The sequence below is a fragment of the Anguilla rostrata genome, chromosome 16 (genome assembly GCF_018555375.3).
Source record: "Anguilla rostrata isolate EN2019 chromosome 16, ASM1855537v3, whole genome shotgun sequence".
NCBI lineage: Eukaryota > Metazoa > Chordata > Actinopteri > Anguilliformes > Anguillidae > Anguilla > Anguilla rostrata.
Window position 1 is genome coordinate 20,293,175 of NC_057948.1, and position 23,792 is coordinate 20,316,966.

General features: G+C 43.1%; 1 protein-coding gene across 4 annotated transcripts in view; it reads right to left on the reverse strand.

Annotated features, from left to right (window-relative positions):
* Positions 1-23,792, reverse strand: part of LOC135242589 (transient receptor potential cation channel subfamily M member 1-like) — a 41,000-nt gene that overhangs the window by 11,753 nt on the left and 5,455 nt on the right. For 3 of the 4 annotated variants that reach the window (XM_064313734.1, XM_064313731.1, XM_064313730.1), the window contains exons 2-12: positions 10,341-10,417; positions 9,128-9,332; positions 8,294-8,507; positions 7,292-7,416; positions 6,782-6,953; positions 5,989-6,163; positions 5,731-5,854; positions 2,507-2,579; positions 2,079-2,179; positions 965-1,132; positions 245-379 (exon numbers count right to left, since the gene is read on the reverse strand). In XM_064313734.1, coding sequence (XP_064169804.1) covers positions 245-379; positions 965-1,132; positions 2,079-2,179; positions 2,507-2,579; positions 5,731-5,854; positions 5,989-6,163; positions 6,782-6,953; positions 7,292-7,416; positions 8,294-8,507; positions 9,128-9,130 — 1,290 coding nt within the window. In that variant the 5' untranslated portion in view covers positions 9,131-9,332; positions 10,341-10,417. Of the gene's footprint in view, positions 1-244; positions 380-964; positions 1,133-2,078; positions 2,180-2,506; positions 2,580-5,730; positions 5,855-5,988; positions 6,164-6,781; positions 6,954-7,291; positions 7,417-8,293; positions 8,508-9,127; positions 9,333-10,340; positions 10,418-13,314; positions 13,455-23,792 lie in introns of those variants that run through there. The other variant, XM_064313735.1, reaches the window with a different exon arrangement.

Below are 23,792 nucleotides of genomic sequence, written 5' to 3' on the forward strand. Positions count from 1 at the left end.
TCAGTGTTCTGCTTGGCCATGTTTATTGTTGAGAGGGTTATAATTTGTATAGAAAGCCTAATCTAAACCACAGTACCACTTGACCAATATGATGACTTTTCCCCTGTTTTCTGATCTGCTCAGTACACCTATCTGCCTAATTGCTCATATATATCATGTAATATAAACACTGACACACACAGAGACTTAATTGGAGGGCTGGTTAGCTTGTGTTAACAGTCACTGAGGTATTATTCAGACACACCGTGTTGTACAGCTCCTCGAGTCGGGGGATGGTGAGAAAGTGGTGGATATTCACTCCGTTTTCGATCAGCAGCTTGACGAAGTCCACCCTGTCTAGCACCAGCGCGTCCATCATGGCCTGCTCCAAGGAGTTCACCTGTGGTAGCCAGAGAGAGCTCAGGACCCAGTGCAGCTCACCCCACGACCTTCCCTAAATCAGCCCGACAGCAGCGTTGACTGAATGTGATGTGACTGACTGCTAGAAAACCTGTGTGTTCGCCATTATTGCCGACAGTCAATCTCTCTCTCTCAGTTGTGTAAATGGAGAAATAAGACGCACACATGCGTGTTTGTGAGTGTGTACATATGTATTTATATGTATATACTGTATATAAATAGTATATACCAGTGATTCCCAACCTTTTTCCTTCTGCTGCACACTTCACAATTTTATAGTCTTATGGCACACCACTCTGAAAAGTGAGTGACTTACTGATGTTTATGTGGCATGTTTTAATTAAGCAGTATGTATTTTAATGAAATTTATTTTGGCTTTTATGAAAAGATTTTTTTTTCATAAATTGTGTTAAATTCATTTCAACTTTTAATTCTTGAACAAAAAAAAGATTTCTCGCATGGCACACCTCCCTCCCCTGACGACACGCTAGTTGGGAAACACTGATACGTACGTACAGATATACATCTACATACAGTAATGTGGTGAGTGTCCAGAGGTACTCACCCAGTTCATTAGCTCCAGCTTCCTGGGGTCAGTCTCTTCCGGTGGCTCAGGCTTGGCTTTTGCTCCCCTCCCCTTCTTGCCCCGGGTCTTGGCCTTGTTCCGGGAGGCATTGGTTGGGCTTTTGGGCTTCTCCTTGGTGGAAATGGCAGAGGACAGGCTGCCTGCGGGCTGCGAGGCAGAAAGGGCAGGGGAGGAGAGGGGAGAATGTGCTGAGGAGGGTTCCTTAAGGATCCAGCAGTGTGTTTCTTGGAGATGAGTGTCTCTGGAAATATTCCATGCCTCCCAGCACATGTTAACTCCTCTCGACATTTGTGAATTTTTGTGGGGATTTAGACTTTGTGGCAGTGTTAGGTTGAATAAGCAGGATTCAGAATAGCAGTTTTATGTTTTCTGTGCTCTCCTATTATCAAATGGGTACCTGTGTGCTCAGCTTAATCGGTAGGCCGTATCTCCTTGTCTGCACTGCCAGATTGAGATTATGACAAAACTGCCCGCTCACACACACACACACACACACACACAGCCAAGCACAGAGCATTGACGCATGGTGCTTTTACGTGCAACCTAAAACCAGTCACCATACAAAAAAGAAAGAGAAATTAACTGTTTGGTATTGGATTGTTCCTGCATTAGAAGTGGATTAAAATGGAGGGCACTGAGGTTCAAAACTCCCAGACAGATTTAAGGGTGCATTTTCTGTCAACTGTTACATAACAAATATTTTAGGTCCTCGTAAAAAAAACTAAATCATCTAGTGCCTTCTGCAAACCAGGACTATTGCTTCAGCTTTCTGGCTTAAAATTCAGGGAAAAAATTTGGACGATCATGCCAGGGGTGTGAGTTTAGTTGAAGGCACATGAATGAGGAGGTTCAATTTGGCAGTTCTTGACATTCCCAGATTTGGTTGACCATTTTGGTTTTCATTTCCTTTTTATGAATTAATAAATATTTGACCTACCCACGTGGCAGATACATAATGCTTGACATTTACTTGCATAATAAAGTCCAGTCTTGCGAGGGTTTTTATCATCTCAAGTGTTTTCTGTCTGTGAGATGTTACGGAAGGTGAAGGTGTTTGCGCGGGTGAAGTGGAGCTGCAGGGGGCTGCACTTACAGGCCAGTGGAGCCCGTAGACAAAGATCTGGCTGCGGGCGATGTCCACCCTGTTCCAGGCCAGCGCCAGGCTCAGCTGGTCAGGCGCCGAGGCGTTGGTGCCTGTAAACAAACGGGCCACCCCCATGTCACACAATGGAGGATCCACAGCTGGTCCTCTCCGGTTAGAACACCCAAGTGCACTCTTAGGCTTGCCTCGTCATTGTAATGACCTCCGTCAGTATGGCAGGGTTCAGACATACAAGTGCAGTCATTGAGGTGGAGGAGTGCTCTACAGGCACAGCTAGCCCACGCAGACTGCATGTGCAGACCGTGGAGCACTTTCACTCTTTGGAACCCGTAGCTTTAACAGGATAAGCACCCCCCTGGCCGTAAAAGATTTTGTGTGAGTCATGGTACTGTGCAGTGTTACACAGCAGTAGGGTATACCTTTAAGCAGAGCTGTCAGTATGGCCATCTCAATGTCCTGCTGTCCTTCGGACCCCATGCGAAACACTGTTATCTGGATCAGAGAGGAGAAAAGAAGCCACCAGTTTCTACAAGAGATATTAACAGGTGAAAAATACCACGTATATGAATTGGGGAAGTGGACAGGACTTAACGTGTGAGGTGATGGGCTTTTGTCATTTGGGGGGTTTTGTGTTTTCCTTCAGTGGAGGAATTTTCACTTTAATTGTCACATACATCAATAACAGCAGAATGAATGTGTTTGAGTGAGTAAATGAAGTAATGAATGAACGTGCTCCCATGGCTGTTTCAGTTTTGTACAGTACAGTGGGATCAAAGCAGTACAGTTTTGATCCCATGATAACAATTAATCACTGTTTCTGTACCCTCAAGTAAGACAGATATAGTATGTAGCCTAGATCACTTTAGCACATACCCAGCTGTGTAAAAAAGATCATCCAGAAACTATGCAAGAGATTACATAAAGCAATGCACCAAATCTGTTATGGATCAGATTTGGTGCCTGTGTCCCACCACAAGAAAATGAGCTGCCCTGAACACATTTGTGTCAGAAATGGCATTTGAGAGAAGACATTCCCGATATATAGACATGCGTGAGCACACACAAACAATTTCACATTTCACCAGACTTACAACTTAATTTTTTTTCTAAGGCAGCAACAGTGCAGCTCTTGTTGCAGACGGACCGCAGCAAATGCAATTACGGCAGATCCAATGTCACATGTTCTGCAGTTGCTGGTAATGCGGTTACCATGGCGCTGGGCGCAGGCCGTATGCCTCAGATGGCTGAGGCCATCTTGAGAGCCGTTGATAATGAGGGCCCTCACGGCACGGGGGACTGGACACTCGTGCTCACGGTGTTCTTTGCGATAATGAGCTCAGCGGGCTTTTTGGCTGCGTCTGTCCTTTAGAACCATTCCAAACTCAACGCAGAGCCAAAACATTAATCTGTTGCGTGATTTCGTTTAGAGGAAAATGAGCCCCAGCGGGGGAAGGGTGGTTTATGGGAAACATAGGCCCTCTGTGAATGAAGACACTCTGTGTGTTGAGGGATTGTGAGGTATTGTGAAACTGTAGCATCACTATGTACCAGCTTTTCAGCAATTGAGAATGAATGAAAAGATAGAGACTTCATGAAGAGTCCGCCCATTTCCTAATTTCTCACCGAGATAGCTGTTCCACAACTACTGAAATGCATTTGTTAATTCAAAAGGTGGGCTGCTGCTACTTGCTATTACCTTATTCTCAGCTATTTGTTCTTATATCACCTGGGTATATTCAGGGAGCAGGGGCATTATTTTAGGTAACACCGCTACTCAAATTGCAGTTTGCCAACTGCGATAATGCATTAAATTGCAATTGATAAGCAGACGCTCTTATCCAGAGCGACTTGCAGAAGTCTAGATCATCAGTGTAACCCTCAGGAATACAAAATCTGGTATCACCAGGAAGGCACAGAATGCCCATTAATTGACCCAGAATGCCCATTAGTTGACCAACAACGATTTGTCTTGTAACTAAAGAAAGTGTCATAGACCAATCAGCAGCTTGATAACTAGATGTTAACCTATTTTTACACGTTGGAAGACATAGGGATAATACATTGCTAATGTAAAAATAGGTGTACATGTCCAGAATATAACACATCTAATTATCAATGATGGACAAGGTGTGCATATGTCCATACATTATCCCTAGGTGACCCTAGCTAGCCATCTGTTGTTGCCTTCAGTCCATAATGCAGTCAAATTGCATGCATTCTACACAGGGGTGGAAGCCAAAGTTTCCCCTGGAAACAAACTGCAGAATCTGGCCATAAAAGAAGGACCCTGGGAGAGCCGGCAGTACCGGTGACATTTCAGCAGTTTAAATGGGTCATGTCAGCAAATCTCGTTTATCTAAAATAATGCGGCATCCCAGGCATTAAATATTCTAATGCACGATAGATACAAACGCTAAGATTAATGATATCCCTCCGGGTGAGCCATGTCAGAAGAATTAAAGCAGAGGAGTGGAGTGGGTGCATTAGAGGAGGAAAGAGCAATATTGCTCCCTCCATCTGTGTGACAGAGGCCGTGGCGACGGGATGACCCATAATTCCTTCCCGGGGCAGAACCGCAGGAAAGACGGGGCACTTGGGCCGGTGGGCTCACCCTGACCTCTGTAGCCCAAATGCGTTGGGTCTGAGATTACTGCCGAAGGGGCTTTTAAAGCTACTAATCACCATCACTTCCTGGGCTGAAAATCTGTGACTTGTTTGTAGGAATGTGGTAATTTCAACCTATGGAGTCAAGCCTCCGTACTCTGAAAAAAAAGGCTGCAGGGCAGAAGCTGTAATCTGATAACTGTGAAGATGCTTAGGCTTTATTTTTATCGCTCATGAGCATTAAATCCATGAAGATTACATGAGGGTTCTTTTGGTTAAGTGTAGTAAATGACGCCGTTTATATGAGCTGTCTGTGGAGGAACTGGCAGTCAGATCAGAAGAGCAGATAGGTTATTCGGATGGTATTTGGAAATGGAGACAAATGAGATGACGTTGGGAATTGTTCTATATAAAATCAACAGACAAATAACTTTTGTTGCCATGTAATTTTTCTCTTTGTGTATTTAAACATTTAAACAGAGGATGGGGTACACATGGGTGAGAGCCCTGTAAGGTGGGCGATGGTTGGATGTAACAGCGTATGAAAATGACATTCATGGCGTTTCTGTACATAGTGTAGAGAAAGGGGAGGGGCTGGAATTACACATTGAGTTCACAAAGGGACAAATGACACATGAATGAAAATGCAGGCGAAAGTGGATCATTAAAAAGCATGTTTATTGAAATTAGTTTCCTTGTAATCAGTGTATTTCAACAATATTTGTATAATAAGGCCTAAAAAAAGATATTAATATTAACAGCAGCCTTCCCCCCATTCCCCTGCTCTGTCCACATTTTCTCTTATTTTTTAATTCGGGAATACATTTACATAATTTTGTTATAATATAACACTTGAATGCTTACCTCAGTATCCTTGAAAGGCTTTGCCGGCAACATACGCTATTATCAGGGTCCTGCACTGACTTATCTCCTCTTTGTATGACTAAAGCTGGCCTAATCTAGAGTTTATCTTTGACTGAGACCACTGGCTGAGGGGCTAAGGATGTCTCTGCTGGTACGTTCTTCCCCTGCTACTTACAAGTTCTCTCTTCTTCATGCATTCCATGACCATCAGGAAGACCTGCTGGGCCTGGTTGCGGCTGTAGTTGAACGTCTTCTGAATGGTGACCAGGAGCTGATCTTTCACGCTTTCAGTCACCAGCCTGAGCAATGGAGAAAAAGAAGACGAAGAATGGAACCATTTACTTAACCTATGATGGGAACCCTTCAGGTTGAACCGCGCACCATATTTTTGGCGCGGGTGGCGAAGCGGGTTCGGTGGCCGTTTCGTTCTTACCCGCCTTCCTCCGAGTATTTGTGTGCGAAGGAGACGATGTCGGAGGCGCGGCCGCTCCCATCGCAGACCACCACCGGGACGGGAGGCTGCTCCCGGAGGCTCTCCAGCACGATGGAGATTACATTGGGGCCCCCCTCCACTATCAGACACACCACTGGGACGCCCTGACCCAGGCCTAACAGGGATATACATGTGCACATGCACACACATGCACACCAACCCACATAGGCATGCACATACACATACACACACATACACACACATGTATATATAAGTAAGAGAAGCCATGCTCAAACACTGCTGCATAATCTGAGGAACCCCTGTGCTCTATGACAGTGTTTCTTAACTCTTATTAAGAGATTAAGATATGCACCATTGACCAGTATTAGGAGCCACATGCCCAAACTCAAATCAAATTTAAATAACAGACAACGACATTTCATTGCATAAAAATGGAAATGCCAAGTCTTTTAACTTGGGATACTGTTATGAATTATTTCTGTGGACATTTCTGTTTCTACCCTATGTTAGGTATAGGTCATGGGAAATGGGGGGGGGGGGGGCGCTGCGACGTCAGTGGTGACAGCTGAGCATCCCTTTGCTGTCCCTGCCTTATTGCTAGCTCCAGGCATAGGATGACAAAGGGAAACCCACAGGTCACATGGTACATGACTTCAGGTGACATGGGACATGAACAAGGACTTTGAACAAGACTTTTTGGGAGATTTTATTTTTACCACAATATCACAACACATAACTGTGCTATGTAAAATAATGAAGAATGGCCACCTACGGGTGTTGATCTTCTGCAGGGAGATATGCTTCTCCAGCTGTCGGCGCAGTTTGACCTCGGCGCCGTACTTCCCACAGGTTCCGTTGTCAGACAGGATGAAGTGGGAGTGACTGCTGTTGAGCACTGACAGCTTGCTCAGGGGGTTGGACATGGTCTGGTAGGGCTTCGTTACCTGTTGGTGGACCTCAGAAGTTCAGAACCTGATCTTCCGAAGGCAAAAACAACAAGCATGCACACGGACTATGTAGTCAGATGAGACTGTCTCTGCACTGTTGCTGAATTAAATGTGGCCATTTGGGTCACCAGTTCACCCTCAGCCATCTGTGGGTCAGAGCATTGATATGCTGACTGAGTGCTCCTTTCAAGCAAGGTCTATAGTATAGCAATATGCATGTGTAGCTATCATTGTGTCTTAAGTTCTACTCAAATGAATGATGATTAATAGAAGTCTTACTTTGGAACTGTCTTAGTGGACTGTTCATATGACATTAAGCTCCACTTTGAACTTACATCTCTACCAATGAGGTCCTCTTTGTTCTCCACAATTCCCCATGGTGCAATTCCTATGGCACAGACCTTCCCTCGGGACTTAGAGGAGTGGTCTTTCAAGGCATCTCCAACATGACGGACAACCCCTGTGGTGGACAGACAGAAAGTAAGCTTTGACAAGTTTGCAAGTCGTTGATCCTGACAGATCAAAGTCAAATCATTTTGTGGATTTTTTTTGTGTGTAATGAAGCAAAAGCCTTTATTGCCTTTTTATAAAGGAAGTGCAGTATTATTATTCATATTAAATGAGGGTTTTCACATCACATAAAAAGTAGTGCCTTGGGTTATTTTACCAGTCGTTTATCTGGAGAATCTCTTTATTCGTCTAAAGGCAATGTGGAAAACATTTTATTTCCATCTTTTACTATTCTTTTCAATTTTAATCCAATCACATTTTTAAAGAAGATGTAGAGTGTGTATATTAGCATTGTGTGTATATTCCTTATCTGACCTGAGACCAAGGTTTGTCAATGGAATAATTCCAACTAGCATGGTAAGACTCACGTTCAGTTTGGAAAGTTCAGCTTCTCACACATGGTTCAGTTGGTTACAGTACTAATCTCCCTCTAAAATCTGTCCATCCATTTTATTTCCCTCTGGCTAAAGCACTTCTGCTTCTGATTATACATATATAAAGTATTACATGTAATCTATTAATAGCATCACAGGGTGGTGTGCCTAATCCATATACCGGCTTTCCTTCTGTGAGCGATTATAAATGTACGAATATCCTATGAGAGGGTATGGGCTTCTCCAGAGAGCAACGGTTATAGTTAATGATGACAGGAAACTCTAGAGGTGTCCATTTCACAGCAGAGAGCCAGGTCTGCATTTGTGGGTGTTGTGGAAGGAGCGTGCATCTGTAGTAGCCTGCATTTCTCATAGCGTCCTTTGCAACATGCCTTTTTCATCAACCTTAGAACAGATACGACGGGCATGCATCCCGGCGCAAAAGGCGCATACCGTTACTGACTCCCCCGGTGAAGATCCAGGCCCCTGTGGTGACGGCGGCCTTGATCAGGCCCTTCCCGAACACCTGCTTGAGCTTGGGCTGCATGTCGAAGTTCTGCAGGCCACCGTGGACGGATATGAGCAGTGTGGGCAGCTCCAGCTGCCACTCCCTCACCATCAGGTGCAGCAGGTTGTCTGGCTTGGAGTCATACGTCACCCTGATGTACTGTGAGAGAGAGAGGCGAAGAAAGAGCACCTGTGAACATATGCTGAGGTGCGACAGAGTGACAAGACCGTTTGGTTGAATTTAGGTATTCATGACATTCCTAAAGTTTGTATGATGTTAAACTGTTTGATGTTTCTGACAGCTGCCATGCTTCTCACAGGTGGGATGTGATGCACAGGAAATACACTCTGAGATGTGTTAGAAAGATCTGTGTAAATGTAGCCTGCAGCATCAGGGCTGGGTGTTTTCAGTGCGCACACATTCGCTTTGGTGCAGTCAGTCTGCAGGTGCCCTATTGACCAGAGGTGTAGATTGTGCAGTGAATCAGGGAGAACTCTGCTCACTGAAACCCTCACTCCCAGGATGGCGCTTTGGCCAACAACACACTGCCCTGTGTGCATTCCATACCAGACCTCTGGGCACATCTCTACGTCAAAAAACTTTACCAGGTCTAGCTACTTGGCAGCCCCAAGCCACTCATTTTAATGTAAAGAAGTAGAAATCTAAAGATAATATGACCTTGTTTCATTTGTCACCGACATTTTCAGGTGTGACACCTTGATGCAGTCAGGTGTCCGAAAGGTGCATGTTGTTTGGGGTTTACCCCTGTAAGTCCCTACCATGGCTTTGTTGACGTGGCCTCCGCCCCCAAACTCGATGATACCGTAGGCGTCGGTCGGAGAGGCCCTCGTGTGCTTGAGAACTGACCATCTCTCCTGTGGGACGTCCAGCGGCACAATCTGGGCGTTTTCCTCCGCTCCCTTGTTTATGGTGGCAGCGGAGGGTATGGCAGGGTGCTGGGTCACTATCTGCCCACAGCTGCACCTGCAGGGGAAGGGATCGGGAGGAAAGAGACAAAAATGAATAAAAACAAAACACACAGACTAGAACAGTGAGTGCAGCAGCAGTGACCAGGGAGAGTGTGAAGAAAATGGAGGGGATGTGGCTTTGGAAAAAAATAGCATCTTCCGATTGGAGAAGCAGGGACAGGCAACGGCCTACGTGCAGAAGACATGCAACAATAAACTTGCTGGTAGATGTGTTTGTAATGTATCTATTCTTGATTTTGCTGGCTCGGGTGCATGGTGATGTCATCAATGCTCATTGTTCATTCAAACAAATGCAACACTGAACAGAAGCCTGGACACTATCTCATTCCAGACAGACTTGGACACTAGTGAGTCTGCTCAGAAAAAGAAAAGCGCAATTAAGGGGAAAAAGAACAGACAAAAAATGGCATTTATTGAGACTCAATTAGTGAGGCTCTGCGGCAGTGGGAGAAGAAAACGGGGGCGTGGCCTTTTTTGTGTCTGCATGTAGGCCGTCGGTTGTCCCTGCTCTCCTCCAGTCAGCAGGGGTTTTCTCCTCCAATCACAAGTCATCAATGGTGCTTTGGCCCTCAAGCAAAAAACCACGCCAACTGGCAGCCCTCCACCACATGCCCGGCAACGGAGCGATCCGTGGCACAGCCCTAAAGAGTCATGTGATCACGCCTCATTCATCACGTTCAGTTTCAGATGCAGCAATGGGGAATGATACGTGATCAGGATGTTTGAATGCCAAGCTTCGCTTCAGATGCTTGTTAAGGCAGTTTAAAGCCATGATCCTTTTCCTTTCACTGTAGCGTACCTCTGCAACACTTACCTGTTCCTTCTGCTTAAACTCACTTACAATAGTGAAATTTGGTATTTGACATCTTTTTGTGGGGAATTTTCCTTGCTTTTACAGACAGAGCATTATTTATTGTGTATTGTAGATTTACAATATACAAAACACAATAAATAATTGTATATATAATTTAATATATTCACATCAGCCCATATCTCCACTTACTTGTTTGGTTCTTTGCTGGGTATTATCTGAATACATTCTCTTTTCTGAAAGGTTTTCTCTATCCAGGCTTTCTGGGCCTACAAAACAAATAAAAGGCAAAACAAGGAATTAAGTGAAGATCTGTGGTAGTTATCAGTGTTCTTCATTAGAGAAATGCATTCTGTACTCTGAAAAACACCACATTAGTAAGCCCTGCTCGTGGACAAGACAGTGGCCCAACAAATTTAAGTAAGCTTCTGAGACCTTGAGCATTCAATCAATATTTGTCGTTAACTTGCATGTGAGTGTGTCTCTTCTTACCGGAGAAAACTAAAACCTGAATGAAAAAAACTAATTAATGGTAAATGGACTGCATTTATATAGCGCTTTTATCCAAAGCGCTTTACAATTGATGCCTCTCATTCGCCAGAGCAGTTAGGGGTTAGGTGTCTTGCTCAAGGACACTTCGACACGCCCAGAGCGGGGTTTGAACCGGCAACCCTCCGACTGCCAGACAATCGGTCTTACCTCCTGAGCTATGTCGCCCCGTTATTGCATTAATTAAATTACTGCATTTAATTGAAAGACAAAGTTAAGGTTCGTCCTGATTAAATCCCAATTGATTAAATCCTGGCCCTGGTTTTTTTTCCTTTTTAAATTTAACTGAAATAACTGGGTGTTTGACAGCCCCACAGGTTTACCTCTAAAAGTATAAAATATTCTGTTCATACCGCTTGCAGGGTTTCACAGAATAAGGCCTGTAACTATAGGTTTTTAGGAACAGCTCACGGAGCATGGGTGTACCGTGAAGCTCAGCACAAGATACGGCACAATGCCGTTTTTGCTCTTTTTTCTCTCTCTTAAGATAAAGAAAGTACTGTGCCAATAAAGACAGGACCACAAGGAAGTGCCTGACAAATAAATGCACTGAAAGGCTTTTTTGCGCTCCCACTGTAAGCCAGTTTACAGCTGCTGCAGCAGGCGTGTGCATTGGACAGTCACTGATCCTGCTTCCATTCCCCTTCAGGATACACATGCACATATGTGTGACATTAATTACTGCAAGAAATTCTGCTTTTAGTCGTGCAAACACCCAAGTTTCAGTGTCCTTCATGGAGCAAATCCTCTTACCCTGAGCCAGATCGTAATCCCTCCTAAATGCTAAAGTGGAGACCCTGCCTGCATGCCTAAGGATGCTCCAGTACATGCCAGTGGAAATGTGTGTGCAAAGCCTGATACTTTTAATGACTTACACTATTATACCATGGCGATTAACACTGCACTCGCTATGAAAGCTCTCTCTCTCTCTCTCTCTCTCTCTCTCTCTCTCTCTCTCTCAGACTTCAGGGTTGACGAATAGCCAACATCACATCTGAAGCTGTTGTCTTTTTCATAAACATAAACATTACAAACATGAACATTTAATTGGATCTAAACTAAGGGGATGGTAACAGACAGAAATAAAAAAAAAGTCCAGTTTTGTTCGTTCAACAATAACAACAAGTTTTTTGTACTGAGTGTTTAGCTCCAGTAAACCTAGGATCACAACACTCAATACCCTTCTCTATGTCCTCTGTCCTAGAACTGTGGTAACAACGCACAAGGTTGTCTAGTATGGGGGGTTTTTGACCCTGTTCCAGTGCTGGACCAAAAATATCTTTTCAAAACAATGTCTGTCTGGGCTTTTAGGTCCTAATTAAAACCGAGGCGTTTGAAGTTTAGCCTGTTCTGGATGTTCTGACACGGTTGACACAAAGAGAACTGGAAAAGGCATGAGAAAATGCTGGAACCCCCACTCCCCACACGCACCCACACACCCACCTGCACACCCCCAGCCCCCAAAAGTAGCCTGAAAAGTATAATGAGTACAGGGTGCACTACTTCCTCACATTATCAGAACTGCAGAAGTAATGCCCTCATTTCATTGGGTGAGTTGGGCTTATTCCAGCCAAAAACATTTTTCAAACTTTTCTAGGATTGTAACAAACATGTACCTGAACTCTCAGCTGCCTTATGAGATTTAAAAACTATCAATGTTAAGTGCAAGTAAAAGTACTTCTGTGGTCTTTTGAACCCTGATAAACGACTTTATGTTCGTGAAGATACAGTGCTCTACAGTTATTGTGCTCTCATTTGCTTTGCAGGCAGACATACATTAAATTCATCATGTTGGCTAGTTTTCTAGCTGGACCTTTTCTGTGACTGTTTATGTTGGCAGTCAAGTGTGTTGCTGTACAGATTAAGGGTGGTGCGCCTCCCAGGATTTGATCTGTCAGAGTCCAGGTTTCAAACCCTTACTCCCACACGCCTGCCCCTGTCTTCTACCTGTTCACCAACCAAACTGATCTGATGACGCCGACATGACAGGTTTCTGTTCTCTTTGGAATGGTGTGGTAAATGACAAAAATGTGTCATTTAAAACTTTTCTACAACTTTTCAATGAGAATTCATATTCTCATATTGCATGCAGTTAGCTTCATAACTTTTAGGGAGCAATATTTTAAAGAAACCGTTCTGAAATATCCTGGATTGTTCCATGGTGCCTGATTCCTAATCGCTAATATGATTTTTTCAGTCACCATTTTTTTTTCCTGGCAAAAATATTTTACGGAACAGAACAATTTACCACAGGACAAAGAAAACGAAGAAACACCCTGAATATTGTTTTATCTGTCAAACTAGGCTATTAGCAGACGTTTCTGAATACCTGTGGTGAAGAATAACTAACGGAAAATGAACAATCACAACAAATGTCTTGTGCATAATTGAATGATTAAAAAAAAAAAAAAAATTTTGGCTGTTGAATTAGCTATATAATACTCTAACCAGCATATAAATGAAGGTTGTGGGAAAGAATGAACATTCCCCCGATAGCCCGCATTTAGTGATCCTCCACTCCTAATTGGCTGCATCAGTATGTCCCCTGAACAGTGCAGCCTCCACCACAGAAAGCTCCAGCAGACGTGAGCCTGTGTGTGTGTGTGTTCTGTCCTACCTGGAGAGCACCTGAAGAAGCAGGCAGGCAGGCGGGAGCTGAAAAAGGCTCTCTCCGAGGCCGGTCCCGGGGACGCCCCTCTCCCTCTCCCTCCTGCTCTCCTCCAGTCCGCCCAGCGCAATGAAGCTCACAGCACAGGAAAGCTCATCACTTTATGGGGAGCGGTTCATATGATGAGCATGTGAGCAGGGCCTTTGTTCGGCCGGGTCTCATGACTCCAGTTCAGGGTAATCCTTTTGGGAGTCTCATGACCCTTCTCCATGACCACTGGGTGTTTTCAGCCCTGGAACAAGGCACAACAAATCTACTCTGATAGCACCCACCCTCCACTTCCACCCCCGCCTCCACAGTCTCCAGCTCTTTGAGCTTTTTCCTTAGCGCTTATTTCCCACAGCCACGACGAGAGTCCAGTTGTACGCGATGAAGGCTGAGATGGAGGAAGAGAATGCGGGTATTGCCAGCCGGTGGAGGCAGAGGAAGAAACAAAATTTCCAAAAAAGGGGGGTGCCAATGCACCCAGAAAGAATGAAAGCTCCAACTTTTAATTTGAGAGTGCCCCCCCCTCCCGCTGCTTCAATTTCAGTGCCCATTTGCATAATTGAAACAATTGGACACAGACATTCTTTTGAAAGGCTCCTTGTTAAGAAATGACGGGGGCTCCAGTTGGAGGCAAGGTCATCCACCCTAATTCTGGTTAATCTTTTTTCCCTGTAATAGACATTCAATAGCCAAGAAAATCTTTTCAACTGAAGTCAACCTGGGCTGAACACGAATGGTCTCCTGGACTTGCAAATGATTGTACCTCTGAATAAATTCTGTATGCCACTGACCAAAAATATGTCGGACATATCTAGTGAACCTCTAACTTCTCTCTATGAGGAAAGGAATCATTTTTTGTTTCTTGCTTGAATACTGTCTACTCCCTCTACAGTATCTCTCTCAGCTGAAGAATGGGGAAAGGCTAGTTTGAAATGAAGCGTAACTGCAGTGGAGAAAGGCATTTAGCCTGCTACGCTGTTTAGCATTACAGCAGCTCTTAACTCAGGGCCAGTGTTTGGTGATGTGACAGGAAGCTAAACCCGATGCGCTTCGTGTTACGCTGCTTGGATTCCTTCGGCGGTATAGGCGCTCCCTGCCTTCGTTTTCCGCCGCAACGTTACTGAGTGCTTCTCAAACACTCTGGACGTGTCTGTGCAACATGCAGCCTGATTCAAAGATTCAGATTCAGCTGAATATATTGATTGATTTTCTGAATTGCGTGAGCACAGATGGGCTTTTTAACCTGGTTTAAATGTGGTAAATGTCAGGCAGGTATTGTTAAAACAAATCGCCTCATTTGCAAAATTAATACATTACAACCTTCAATCATTGTATTTCCTCAACTTTTTACTGACCAGTAAATGCTGATACTGTATAAAAAATGCAATTATGAAGGGAAAAATTGACATTTGCATTGAATAGTTAGTCAAAGATAATCACAAATGTTGTTTAATCCAGACTGGCACTGCTTTTTTGACCAAAACAACAATTAATTTAATTGCCCACTGTCTGTCAGCTTCCACTTATGTAATGTTTTATGTCAGGGTGTGAAGAGATGAAGAGGGCGCTGCACATGTTTATATGTGTCATTGGAAAGTCTTTGCCTTTGTCCAGGTGGAAGATGGCTGTGAGTCAGTGTTTATCCACCAGCCGTCCAAAAGCAAACACACTGGCAAGGAAAAGAGTTAAAGGCGAAGCTTGCTTTCCAAAGTCTTCCTTTTATGGTCCAGACAGACAGTTGGAGGCAGCGGAGCCACAACCCCTTTTGAAGCCACTTTTCTGGGCCGGCTTTTCCCCTTCGCATGCAGCGTTAGGGGGAACTTCAAACGCCGGCCGCTTTGTTCCACGCCAGCGTCCGTGGCCGGTGGGATTAGTTTTGCGTGAGGAGTTAGTCGTCCCTGTGCCGGAAAATCATCCGGAGTCGGGTGTGTAGCAGACTGTAAGGAACCCAGACAGTCTCTTCAGTACACCTGCCCCTGAGCTACAAAAATAAGATTTACTTGCACACGGTGTGCCATGTTAAGATTCCAGCTTATCCTTCCAGGATTTTACAAGGACTTAGCAAAGATTAATTAATTGAATCCTATTGTACAATTCCCTGTGAAGCGGAAGAACGTACCAGAGAACCAGGCCCAAAATGATTGGTGCAGGAGTGTGTAAGTGTAAGGGGTGTTTGACTGAATCTTTATACCCAATTCAATGATTCGGCCTACTCGCTATTGAATAATTGGTGAGATATGAAGCACATACTGAGCCCTGTTAGGAAGTACCTCAGTGTAATTGAATACAGCTGTAGAAGTTCAGAGGTAAGGAAGCTCAGCAATTGTTGATGTTTATTTAAGAAACCCCAGAGTTGGATACAGCGTGGTGTTTCGCGTATTTGATCATCTGTGAATGCAGTCTTGTGTCATGGATTTGGCTCCGTCCCAGAGATCATGCTGGGGAGGCTTAAATTTTAACGGGAATACCGCCAACTGAGTCCAATTCACTGTATACAGTGGTTATCGGCATAGCGAGAGTGTAAACAGGAAGTTAATTATTAGAAGTGTACGTGGGTGTGAATTTTGCCTTTGCTCTTAAGTAAAAAAATTATCAAAAAATATTGTTCAGTTAGATTTTTAACTGGGAGCTTAAAGCTGGGAAAAATTGAGCAGAATATAAATTGATCGAGAGTTTAGTGACAGGCCAGGCACCCAGGAAATGTAATTCCTAATCAGGAAACTATATTTGGACCTGGATTAAATGAGTGTTTGACCTCACAAATACGTTGACTCGTAAATAATCACAATTTGGTTCATTTTAGTGATTGCGTTTAACTGTGAGTGACAATGTTAATTGAATCCAGGCCTCAGTTTCTTGTAATGCACACAAATAAAGAGCTTACAAATCCAGCCATTATAAGCAAGTGCACACAGCCACAGAGACATTAACAGGCCTCTTATGGAGACTGGGGCATGCAGTACAGGTTGGACTATAGCATAATCTGAAAGCAGCCACATGGCCTCTTTGAGCCCTGGAAATACACCTGAATGTTGATGTCTTTGTTACAGGCATAAACAGATTAATTCTACCCTCCAGCAGCGATCCTCTCAGTATTTACCATGTCCAGGCTTCCCGAATTGACTGGCTTTAAGTCACAGTTTGGAAAGTGGCAGAGGGCTCATCCGTTTTACCGTGACGCATCTTTGCTGGCCTCCTAGCTGTGTACCACTATGGCAAATATGGGATGGCTGGAACAGCTTGAGAGGGGGCTATGGGGGGTCCCCCCCCTCCCTGTTCCCCCCATGCCCTGTGCCACAGGGGCTGCTGCTAATTACAGATGTAGAAATGAAAAGCCGCTGACGTACTTACAGCTGCTTACTTTAACTAATTATCCTCAGAGACTAAAGTCCAAATCCAGCAAGTGAAGGAACCGCCTTGTTCCAAGATTCCATAAGTAACTCAAAATCCCTAAAATATTCTGAAGTACTCAAATATGGTGGAAATCTGATTTAGTTTCTCTAAGCAAATTAATGTGAATTACAGCCAATTTCCATTGCAGTTTCAGTTGCAGTTCAGTAAATACCGCCAATTTAATAAAATCCAGCTCTATACTGAATTTTAGGAAAAAAATATTTGTTCACAAAATATTGCTGTAAAATGATTAGAATAAAATGGGATTTTTGTCTGCTGGATTTTCAAAAAACAGATCATTGACTGCTAATTAAAGAATTATTTTTTTCCATCGACACTCATTTTGAAATTCCCACTGTAGACATCGCACTGAAAAGTTTTGACATCATATACATTTTGATAAACAAGTGGAAAATCTTCACAATGACAAAAAATGTCTACCACTACTCTATTAATTGCCTTAAGGTCTTACGCCATTTTACCTTGTTGTATTTAAAAAGAATATATGGGTTTCTAACATGCACTTTTACATTTAATTGTGAATGCTAATGCATAGCAGCGTGTCTCTCACTAAAGAGAGCACTGTTTTTGGTCACCTGACCCTTTCAGCTGCACAATCCCAAAGTGCCCTTAAGTCTCCCCTCTGTCTGGAAATCACATGGTTATAATCTGCTGATCCTTCAGCTTTCAGTCTGTTAGCAGCAGACACGGTGGGCCAACATCATTGCTTGCACCTTGCAGTATACTCTTATACCCTGATGCTAACACACAGTCAGGTCAACATGTTTCCCCTCACAACTGTGCTTAATCATATATATTGTGGAATTGTCAAGTTATCAAATTTAGGAAAATAAACACAATTAAAATTGACAAAATTGTGAGAGATAGTATACATTTTAGATTTGGAAAAGTAGTACATTCTCATTTTTATATACAGTGTTTCCTGAAAACAGATTCTGGAACTAAATCCATTCACCTAAAATCACCGAGGTTTCCCTTGGGTTGAAAAGGCTGATCCTGGCACATTCATTTTGAAGGAGCTCAAGAACATCTTCATATTGAGTTATTGCCACATTTGGGATATAGTTTTCTGTACAGATTTTTGAGCCCTTTAATCTGATGAAATGGAACATTGGAGGGACGGGAAAACAGTCTTTTTAGAACGTGAGGTCATGTTGTCATTTTTTTTTAAAACAATGCAGTACGTTGCCTTTCTTGTACTCTGTAACATGTCTGCCACGCCTTGTTGAAATGGACAACGCCAGCACAGACTACAACAGTGGAAAAACATCACATAATCGCATTTGTGTAGCCGGGAGCGCAGTCAGCCAACATTCAAAGCTCAAATCCAGCTCATCTCCTCACAACACACAGCCCACAGTGATGGCGCAATGACCACATGACCTCAGCTGCTGCTGCATATGTTGGCAAACAAAAAAAACGATCTTGCCACATTGGCCATTGAACAGCGGTCAACAAGCTGTCCAGCTGTTAGCATTGCGTGACTGGATTTTACACTGACTCTGCATCAGACAAACATGTCAAGTGACGTTTTCTAGAAGCAGCCTTGCTAGCATGGTGGAAATATGAAAGATCTATCATTATTTCACCCAGCCATTATTTTACAGTTATGCATCAGCAGACAATGCATATCTCAGCTGAAACAACTGAATAAGCATTAATGGATTGAAAGTATTTTAGTTGGCCATACCAAATGCATCCCCAGATTAAATAGACATTATGAAGTCAATACAAAAATGCTTCATACATCCAACTACACACTTTGTTTTCCTATACCTCCATATGTCTTTTATGGGCTTAGGACTGCAGATGAGGAGAGAGAGAATCTAGCTTGTTATTGACTACCTGATCAAAGTTCAACATAACTGAATTTGATCAAGACTGACGTTGGTAAAGTATGTGGAATGTGATGTCACCAGGAGTGAAGATAAAAGGTGTTGCTAATTGAATCTGCTCGGCTGAGTGGCTGAACTGAATGCATGGGGTTAGATGCTAACAAAAGGAGACAAGGAGCAAAATGGAGAGCTTTTTTGTTTTTGCATGCAGAATGCTGGATATTTGCCCCCACACTGACTCATTAGAAATAGGTAACTTTGGAGGCAACAAGAAACTGTTGAGTTGAAAGGTGGAAAGGTTGTTCGTGTGTTGCTGCCTAGTTTTACCCTTCGTGGAATGTTTGAGAGACAGCAGATGAAGCAGTGTTTCAGTCCCAAATGTAATTTTTTTTACTTTGAGAGGTTCACTTTATATAGCTGTTTTCCTGTCAGCTCATTTCTCAAAAGGCTGATTGTCCTCCCAGCTATGCAAATCCAGTTAGCCATCACATGAGAACAACATGCCATTGATTAGCCCTGAGATTGGAAAGAGTCATAAGATCTGTGCTTTTAAAGAGTGTGTGTCTGTGTGTGTGTGTGTGCGCGCGCATGCGTGCGTACGTGTGCGCATGGGGCATACCATAAGAAAATGTTATTAAAATAAAGCACTATAGAGCTATCTGATGTTTAGGTATTTTTGTATATATTACATTTACATTACAGTCATTTGGCAGCCACTTTTATCCAGAGAGACAAAGAGTAGTGTGAAAATATTGAAATAATAATAATTCTCTGGAACCTGCACAACAAATAAAAAAAATAAACACAGTAATTAAAAAACTTATATTGGTGGCAAGTTAAAAGTAAATGCATCATTAGATCATTAGGCCCTGCACAGACTCTAAAAAAACGGATGGCAACAGTGATGCAAACAGCAACCCGAGGATCAAATCCACTTTAAAAGTGAAGGAATATTGGGTGGACATGCACTTATGCTTAAGTAACCAAATTACAGACAACATAGGTTTTGGAGCATTGCCATGTGTAGTTTTACTGTGCCAAATTTAACAGAGAAATGCATCACGTTCCGATAAAAGCAGGTAATGTGGAGCTTTGTATGTCTATGTATATCTATATGTGCTATATTTGTATACGAGAATGAATGCAGCCTGTTAAATGGCTGGAAAAGGAAAGATTGATGTCATGCCAGTTGACTCTGGTTAGCCTATGCTTTTTGTTTCATTGTATCTTTTATAAAAACAGTCATTCAAGGTAGAGAGTAAAATGATTTTGAGCAACAGTTTGGTAACAGCCTGTGTTTGAAGCCATTTGCTACAATCCTGTATCTCCACATAAAAAAAGGAAAGGTAAACCCAGGTTTCTGGCATGCAGTCCAGTCCTCCAATCACAGAGTCCAATGTGAATCAAAGGCAGAGGTAGTGAGCAGTTTAGGAAGGGAGGGAGTGATAGCAGCTTCCCTCTCTAATGTGAGGATAGGAGTCCATCTGTCATTTGCCCCAGTTTTAGAGTCTGGCCAGCAGAGCAGGTGAACTGACGCTCACTTTCTAGCTGCTTTTTCCAAAGAACGCCGCGATCCAGACACGCTCGTTCCTAGACAGATTTGGGCCGGTGCCTTCGACACACAGACAGGCGGCTAGGCTAAATACAGTAATGGCAATATCCCGCCAGAAAAGCTGTAATTATGCTTTATGGGTTTTCCACATGTGCACATGGCGAGCTGAGAGCCGGGGAGAGGGATAGAGCTGTGTGTGCAGGCACACAGACCATGGACACAAATATTATTGATTAATTATGCCTGGTGACTGGGAGTAAGGATTCCTACTTTCTCCCCCAAATTTTGGCTGATAGTGACATTCACTCACTGGATGTAAAAAATAGGAAACTCTTTACTCTCATATCCTGAAATTTAATCCCAAGAAAGGTCCCAACTGTTTACCAGCTAGCCAAATAGCCTTTAAAATTTTTTTTTTAATGTTGTGGATTGTTTACTTTTGTGATTTTGTTGAGTCCCTAACACATCCTTGAAACATTTTTCCCTGGGGAAACAAGTACACAATGAGCATGATACTGACCTATCTTCAGTGTAGCTGGAAAGCTGTGGTTTGGGGCAGGGGAGGGATGGCTAAAAAATGTTGTAAAACCTAAAGCATTGTGATTCACCGCAACCCTACGGCGGTGTTGTAAATCATTTTAATAGTGTCTTATGCTGGCGGGGTTGTGCTCATTAGCACAAGGAAGAGGTTTCAGATTTAACACAAAGGTTGCACAGAAGGGATAGGTTACTCTGAGACCCATGGTTGTCTGTGTCTGCAGACCAGTCCTGATAGCACACTAAGACCCAGTGCCAGAGATGGAATCTATAAAATTATTACGGATTAAAAAAACAAAAACCGAAAAAACAACAGGATTAAATTTAGCGGTGCAAACAGAAAAAATGAATTGCATTAGTTTCCACTCTTTTACTAGACTCCTGGAACTCAAATTCAAATAGCGGGCTGATTTTATCAAAAGCTGGGATTAGGTGTTATGAAACTCACAGGCTGGCACATGGATTAAGTTTTCAGTCTCTGTGGCCAGATCCCAAATGGAGGGTCAGATCAATTATAAACAAAGTACAAAATGGGAGGAGGGTGGGGGGCGTTGGCTCCAGGATATGCTTTCTAAGGCTAAATTCATATTAATACTCAATTCACATTTTTTGCTTTGTTCTGGGGCCTCCTGCATAAAATGGTCGTATGCACAGATTTGATCGTAAATTGTGCCCACACCGAAATCCGTGACAACATTGAGGTTTATGAACCTTGAAATTGTTGTGAAAATGTGCGTTCCTCTAAGCAAGCTCCAAAGCATGTGTACAAACTATTTCTTGTTGGCTGTTCAGCTGTATTGCAGGCATAAGATACATTTTCTTTTTCATGTTTCAATTACATTATTTAGCAGCATTTTACTGCCATTTCCAAGCGATTTAAATGGTGAAATAAGATGTACTAAGTTACCATATAAGGATAATTGAGGGATTACACTGGATGGAATTGTAAAGCTTGTTCACGTGTGCAAACTTTTAGGAAAATCTTGATTTAGAAATGAAATGCGCAAATGTTTGATTCACGAAACTTATTTCATTCGCACGCACATTTTATAAATCATGAGTGCACACAACGATACATTTTAGTAGGAAACCCATGAAAATTCTATGCTTGAGGCCTCAGATCTTTTTGCATTGACTGTTCACGTTCACGTTCACGTTTGCAAGTGACCAGTATCTGACGCAAGTGTGAACAGACCTCTGCCCTGAAAGAACCCGCGAACAACATAATATTTGTGAGACAGTCCATCATGGAAACAAAAGTAATAGCGGCGCGAGCATAGATTAAGGCTGTGTCTGAAACAGCCTACTTGCTGACTATTAAGTATACAAGTTGTGTACAGGTTGTATAGATACAACTCGTACACTCAATAGAAGGCACGTAAGATGTTCCGAACATGGCCCAAGATTATTTGCTGTGGAGGTGGGATGATGCTTCAATTGCTGTTGAGGATGAGGGTGAGAAGGTGGAGGAAGTGGAGTGATGACGATAGTGATCTGCAGCTGCGCAGTGAAGTGTGAAGTTTGAAAAAATACATGAATTCTGATATGACAGTTCTCACAACTGTCACATGGCCACAGATCTGATATGTATCCAGTCTAGGACCACATATGGAAATGGCCCATAGCTGATATGGAACGATCAGATTTTGTTTTCACACAGAGCAGCAGAAAATCAGATCTATGTCACATGTAGACAAAAAAAATTGTTTTAGGCCACTTCAGCCTGTAATCTAAATGTAGCTGTAATATATATTTTATGTTGTTTGTGTCTTAGTGAAGTCTGTCATTTTAGTGTCTGGATTCATTCATACCACAGTATGGTTTCAGCTCCATTGCATTTAAGTATACTGACTGCAGTATAACAGTAAGTAGCACCATAAACACTGAAAGATATATATTGAATTGCCCTGATCAGTACCAGAATTAAAATATTTTAATTTTAAAATATAAAATCTGCTCAAAAATGATTTACTGCTTTATTAATGACAAAAGGTTTGTCACACTTCAGCATACTCCCTAATGTTACAGTATGTATCTGTTACCCATAAGTTCCCCAGTAACATTGGATAATGATAAAGAATCAGTTATTTGTCAGTAATGCGATTTGATTAACTATTCCAGTGGCACTCAAGTGAATATCAAAACTGTTCTTTTGGCGATCAGCCAAATCTTTCCCAGGTCTCACGGCCTTCCTCACGCCATTTCCCTCCTCTTCTGGTCTGTAAGTAGGGTATATGCGTACATTAGTGTGTTAATCATGTGAAAGCAGATTTGGGAAGGAATGAAAACTACTGCGTTAATCTGAAGCAGCTGCTGGAGCGCATACTGGGGCCATTATGCCAGATTAACGGGGCCCAGCATGGCCCACTCGTACCCTCACATAGGGCTGCCTTCAGGCCGTCACCGCTGCCCCCGGCACGCGGGTCCCCCCCCCCGTTACGGTCTCAGGCACTAACCCGGTCGCAGTGACCGCTCATCGCATAGGCTTCCCTCCCCCTGTAATGTTACATAGACAGGTACTACTGAGACCGGTGTCGCCATATTGCCTACAGAGTTTGTTACAGAGGCATAAACAATGTGGTACAGGTTCCAAACCACTTCAAGTGAAAGCTATCCTTCACTTTTCTGACGGCAATATAAAAACTAACAACTTTTGACAAAGGCTCAGAAAAACATAATATGCAAGATATTTTATTGATGCTATTCATCGACATGGAAGTGATCCTTTGATGTTAACATGACATCTTAAGGGGCTGCTGCGTTTCTCACACTGTATCCTACATGTACGGGCCCCATGGCCTGGTGTCCACAGGGCAATGTACAATTGGCTCTAGCCTCGCCAAGGGATGAGAGGGTTTCTGCCAGTTGCTCACTAGTGCCTCCGGCTGCTTGATCAGGCACCGGTGCATTTGTCTGTTGAGCTGCAACAGACAAATGCACATGAAGTGTCTTCCTCTGACTCATGTTCGTGGGTCTCAGCCTATGAGTAGCTGTGCGATATAGGCTAAGTGGCGGCTGACATGCTCTGCTTTAGAGGAGAGGGCATTCTTATCTTGAATCAGCAACCAGGGTTGAAATGGACAGTGTACTTCCAGCATGAC